This window comes from Melospiza georgiana, chromosome 1 (genome assembly GCF_028018845.1).
Source record: "Melospiza georgiana isolate bMelGeo1 chromosome 1, bMelGeo1.pri, whole genome shotgun sequence".
Lineage (NCBI taxonomy): Eukaryota > Metazoa > Chordata > Aves > Passeriformes > Passerellidae > Melospiza > Melospiza georgiana.
The window spans coordinates 63,586,628-63,591,618 of NC_080430.1; the positions used below are offsets into that span (position 1 = coordinate 63,586,628).

Sequence of the window (4,991 nt, forward strand, 5' to 3'; positions counted from 1 at the left end):
AAAAGATGTGGTTTACAAGTTAAAGGTACAGGATCCCTTCTGTGTGAACGCACCAGTTGCTTCATTCATGCGGGGCCAGGCGGCTCCCCAGACGGCAGCGCCCAGTGCCCATCCCTTCCCCCGGGCCCCGGCCGCCCCTCCGCCGAGAGCGGGGGCTGCGGAGCGGCAGCGGCGGGGGCGGCGAGGGATGCTGTCACTTTAAGATGCCTGCAGATTGGAGTGTAAACATGGACAAAATAGGGGCTGATTCGTGGGTGTGTGAGAGTGTGAGTGAGCGTGAGCGCGCACACGCGTGAGAGACTAACCAGCGGCCCTGTTGTTAAAATCAGGAAATCCAAACAGCGATTTACACCGATTTACACCCCCTTTATATATTTTTTACAAAAATACACTGAGAAAATAATCAAACGTTTTTATCTCTCTTCTCTTTTTGTTTTTAAAAGTGTCAAAAGTCTACATTTAAATATAAAAAATTAAAAGTTAAAACTCTAGCCCTTCAGTGAAGGAGACATAAAAATGGTGCGGGTAACAACGAGAACTACCAAAAAAGGACAAAGAAATACAAAGTCAAAAATGTTTGGCCAGTATAAATACGTCCACTTATAAAATGGCATCCGATTACATTTACAAGGAAAAAAAAAACAAAAAACAATACGAGGATGGAGCATCGGTGAGAAAAAACAGTCTTTTCATTTACAGCTATAAGGAACAAACACATACATACTCTGAGAAAAAATTTGGTCCTGAATTTTCATTTTTTTAAAGTCCAGCACAGATTTGACAGATTTGAGTTGCGTTTGAATCCTTTAAAGAGTTAAGAATGAAAAAAAGCTGGTGATATTTTTGTAGGAATCAAACATAGCGCCATCTATCTGCTTTGATATTATCCTAACACTAGTTTTGTTTTTTTCAAACTGTTCAACAGTCTTACAGAAATCTTGAAAAGATAGACAGTATAACATGCTATATTAAACCCCACCAGTGAAATAATCCAACACCATCACGATTCTGAGTAAGAAGAAAAAAACTACTTTTTTTTGTATTTTCAGGTTTGTTTTTTTTTTCTTTTTTTTTTTTGCAAAAGCCATCGCCCTCAGTTTCCCCTGTACCACATCATGACAGAAACTGTTCCCATTCGGTCTCTGTTTCAAAAGAAGTTTTCAGTGTTCTTGAAGTTTCAGCCTTATTTTTCTCTCTACATATTACATGAGGTGACTGAGAAAAGCGCTGCCGCCACCTTATCTGTACGTGCAAATCCATTTCAGTTTATTATTATTTACCCCACCGTATTTCCAAGACAGCTCTCAAGTGTAAGTCTGGCTCTTCTCCGCTTAACTAGGATCTCAGTCCAGCTCCATCCACCTCCTCCTCCTCCTTCTCCCAGCATTGTTGCCTCTTCTCACCGCAGAAGAAACCAGGACAGGATTCCTCCGCACAAACGTGAACCTTGCAAAGGATTTGGGTGGATTTTCTGTTCTTTTTTTGTTGGTTTTTTTTTTTCCCCAAGCAGTTCTGATCGCTCTTTCATTGGAAAGGGCGAATGCCCAAGACATCCAGTGCGCGCTCAGCACAACGCATCGCTCCCCCTCCTCTTTATTCGTATAAAATGGGCAATAACAAAGAACCCAGAGGTGTGTGTGGTTTCCCCCTCCCTCCCCCTTCCTCTGTCTCTCTTTTCAGGAAATAAAAAAAGGGAAAAGGACAGCGTCTCGCTCCCGCCAGTCTCTCAAAAAGCACCGTCAGGCTCCTCTCTCGGAGGGGGCGTGTGCGGGTCCGTCTGCAGCCGGAGGAAGGGGACTGCCGGCCTTTCCGCAAGGAGAGGGCGATCCCGCTCCTTCCCCAAGCTCAAGAAGCAGTCTTTCAACAGCCCCTTCCCAGAAAAAAACAAAACACCTCCTTCCCCCCCCTCAAAAAAAAAAATAAATCCCAAAACACAAACACCAAACAAAACAGAAAAAGACACAAAAGCGCCCGGCGGGGTGGGCGAGTCCTGCCGACAGCCACGCGCGCCGGTGCCTCCTCCAGCAGGGCCCGGCTCTCGCCTCAGTAAGTGAAGACCAGGTTGGAAATGCTGGACTCCAGCCAGTCCCCCGAGATCATCTCACTTACCTCCGGCGTGCAATAGTCCGGGAACTCAAAGTGCGAGCCCGAGCCGGGCTCGAAGTTAAAATCCAGGTCCCGGTCGAGCACCGAGGAGCTGAAGCTGCCCAGGGACATGCTCTCAAAGCCGGGGCTGGGGTTCAGGTCCAAGAGGTCGTCCTCAAACTCGTCGTCCGACGAAGAGGAGCCGGAGGAGGAAGAGGAGGAGGAGTGGGAGGACGCGGAGGAGGAATGGGCCGTCGAGGGGGCCGGAGAGGAGGCGCGCAAGCTGGTGTAGCTGCGGTGATCCGAGGGCGAGCCGGAGCCGGAGGGCGAGGGGCAGGCGACGCCGCCGCAGTCCCCGTCGGGCCGGCCCGCGCCGCCGCCCCCCTCCTCGTAGAGGCTCAAGGGGTCGCCGGCCTCCGCCGAGCTGCTCAGCGTGGGGCTGCCGGGCACGGCGCCGCCGGGGGAGGCGGAGGCGGCCGCCGCCTGCCCGCTCCCGAAGATGTAGACCCGCTTCAGCTTCTTCTCGGCGAGCGGCTTGCCGGGTCCCGAGGGCGCGCCCGCCGCCCCCCGGGGCTTGTAGAGCGCCTGGTGCTCGGGCGGCAGCAGCGCGGCCGAGGGCTCCCCGGGGAACGGGGCAGCCTTGCCCCCCGCCGCCTTGCCGTGGGGCTTGCCGCCCGCGCCCGCGCCGCCGCCGCCCGCGGGGGAGGGCTTGGAGCCGCCGCCGCCGCCCTTCTTCGGGGCGGGCTTGGCGGGGGCCGCGGGGCCGCTGGAGCCGCCGCCCGCGCTGCCCCCGCCGCCCTTGTCCGCCTTGTCGCCGGGCTTGGCGGAGCTGTTGCCCGACTTCACCTTCTTCCTGGGCCGGTACTTGTAGTCAGGATAGTCCGCCATGTGCTTGAGGCGCAGCCGCTCCGCCTCCCGGATGAAGGGGATCTTGTCGCTGTCCTTGAGCAGCTTCCAGCGCTTGCCCAGGCGCTTGGAGATCTCGGCATTGTGCATGTCGGGGGACTGCTCCATGATCTTTCGCCGCTCGATCTGTGACCATACCATGAAGGCGTTCATGGGCCGCTTTATGTGCCCGCTGGGTGTCTTGCACCAGCTCGGGTCATCCGCCTTGCCCCCCGTGGAGGCGGTGGAACCCGGAGTGGGGGAGGAGGCGATGCCCAGCTCGATGCCGGCCCCGGAGTCGGAGGTCTCGGCGGCCAGCAGCGCCTCCGTGTTCTCCGCCGTGTTGGTCTGCTGCACCATCGCGGCGGCGGCGGCGGGGGGCTCGCCGGGGCTCAGCGCCGCTCCGGCGCGGGGCAGGGCGCGCAACTTCTCACAGCGGCACCGGGACGGCGCAGCCCCCCGCGGCCGCGCCCCCGCTCCCCGCACCACTTGTACTTCCACACCGGCGCCTCGTCCCCGGCGGCGCGGTCCTCTCCCCCTCGAGGCAGCGGTGGCGGCAGCAGCAGGAGCAGCAGGAGCGGCGGGGCCGCCCGCGGTCAGACAAGAGTTTCTGCAAAAGCAGCGCCCCGAGCCGCCCGTCCAAGTTTGCTCTTTTTTTTTTTTTTTTCTTGGGGTGTTGGGCTTTTTTGGGTTGGTCTTTTTTTGGAGGGGGGTGTCGGTCTGCTTTTTTTTCCTCACCACATCGGGTTTCCCCCCTCCCCGAAGCAGCTGGTCCAGTTCACAAGCGCGTTCCGCCTGCCCGCGGCGTTTCAGGAGAGCGGCACTCCTGCCGCCGAAAGTCTCTCAGCGCTGGGCACGGCCAGCGTGCACCGCCGCGGGGGAGGGGGGAGGCGGCGCGCCCCCGAAGCCCCGAAAATCCCGGCTCCAGGACCCGTGGTGGCCGTGGGGTCGGTGGCCAGGAGTTTGTGCAGGTTGGATTTGGCAGTTGCGAGGTACCGAGCGACAAGGAAACCCCTCGGGATAAGGCAAAAAATGGAGAAAAAAAATAAAAAAGAAAAAAGAAACAAGAAGGCAAAAATAATAATAATTGAAAAAATCGCCGTAAAAAAAGAAAAATTAAAAAGCGCTCGTGCATGAACGAGTGTGTACGTCCCCGGCAGGAAGAGCGGCGAGCCGGGCGCCCAGCTCCGTTCTCCTCCTTCGTCCTCCGCCGACGGCGGTGCCGCCGCTGCTGCTGCTGCTCCGCGCGCGCGGAGCCCCGCGGAGCCGCCGCCGCCCCCCGCGCTCGCCCGCCGGGCGCTGCCCCGCGCCCCCCGCACGCCGCGCTCCGCCGGCCGCAGCTGAGAGCGGACCCCGCGCCCGCCCCGCGCCGCTTTATCCTTTCGCAGCCCGCCCCGCGGCCAATGGCGCGCTGTATCCAACGCCCTCCGCGTGCCAAGCCCCGCCCGCCGCCCCGGGATTGGCGGCCGGCGCGGAGCGGTAATAATGGCCGCGTGCAATGGGAAGCGCCCGCGCTGACCTCATTCCCGGCGGCGGGGCGAACTTTTTAAAAGGGGCAGGAGGGCAGCGCCGCGCGCCGCCCCGCGCCTCGCCGCGCACGTGCCCGCGGCCCCCCGCCCCCCGGCCCCGCTCCTCCCCCCCCCCCCCCCGCCGGGGGAAAAAAAATCAGGAAATCAGCAAAAATCATCATAATACAAATAATTTAAAAAAAAAAAAAACGAAGAGAGAAAGAAAGGGAGAGCGGGGAATGAAGGCGTCCCGCCCCCGCGCCGGGCGGCGAGCGGGGACACCTGCCCGCACAAAGGGCCGGGAGGCCGCTCCCGCCGCCCCGCAGCCGCCGCACGCCCAGCGGGCAGCGCTGCCCGGGGAATGCCGCAGGGCGCCCCGCGCCCGTCCCCACGCCCACACGCGCAGTGTCACGGAGGGGTCGCCGGCCCTGGAGAAGGGCCCGCCAGGCGCGGCCGTCACGCCCCCTCCGCACGGAGCTGGAGCGGAGCGCGCCGGGGTGGGACGGGACCGGC

At 59.7% G+C, this 4,991-nt stretch overlaps 1 protein-coding gene across 1 annotated transcript; it reads right to left on the minus strand.

The window, feature by feature from the left end:
- Positions 1–427: 427 nt before the first annotated feature.
- On the minus strand, positions 428–4,215 carry SOX4 (SRY-box transcription factor 4). The gene has a single exon (XM_058039132.1). The coding sequence runs from the start codon at positions 3,328–3,330 to the stop codon at positions 2,044–2,046; it is 1,287 nt and encodes a 428-aa protein (XP_057895115.1). The 5' UTR covers positions 3,331–4,215; the 3' UTR covers positions 428–2,043.
- Positions 4,216–4,991: the final 776 nt, after the last annotated feature.

Bases quoted from the DNA above. Each gene is read 5' to 3' on its own strand.
- SOX4 (XM_058039132.1), bottom strand. From the start codon at position 3,330: ATGGTGCAGCAGACCAACACGGCGGAGAACACGGAGGCGCTGCTGGCC.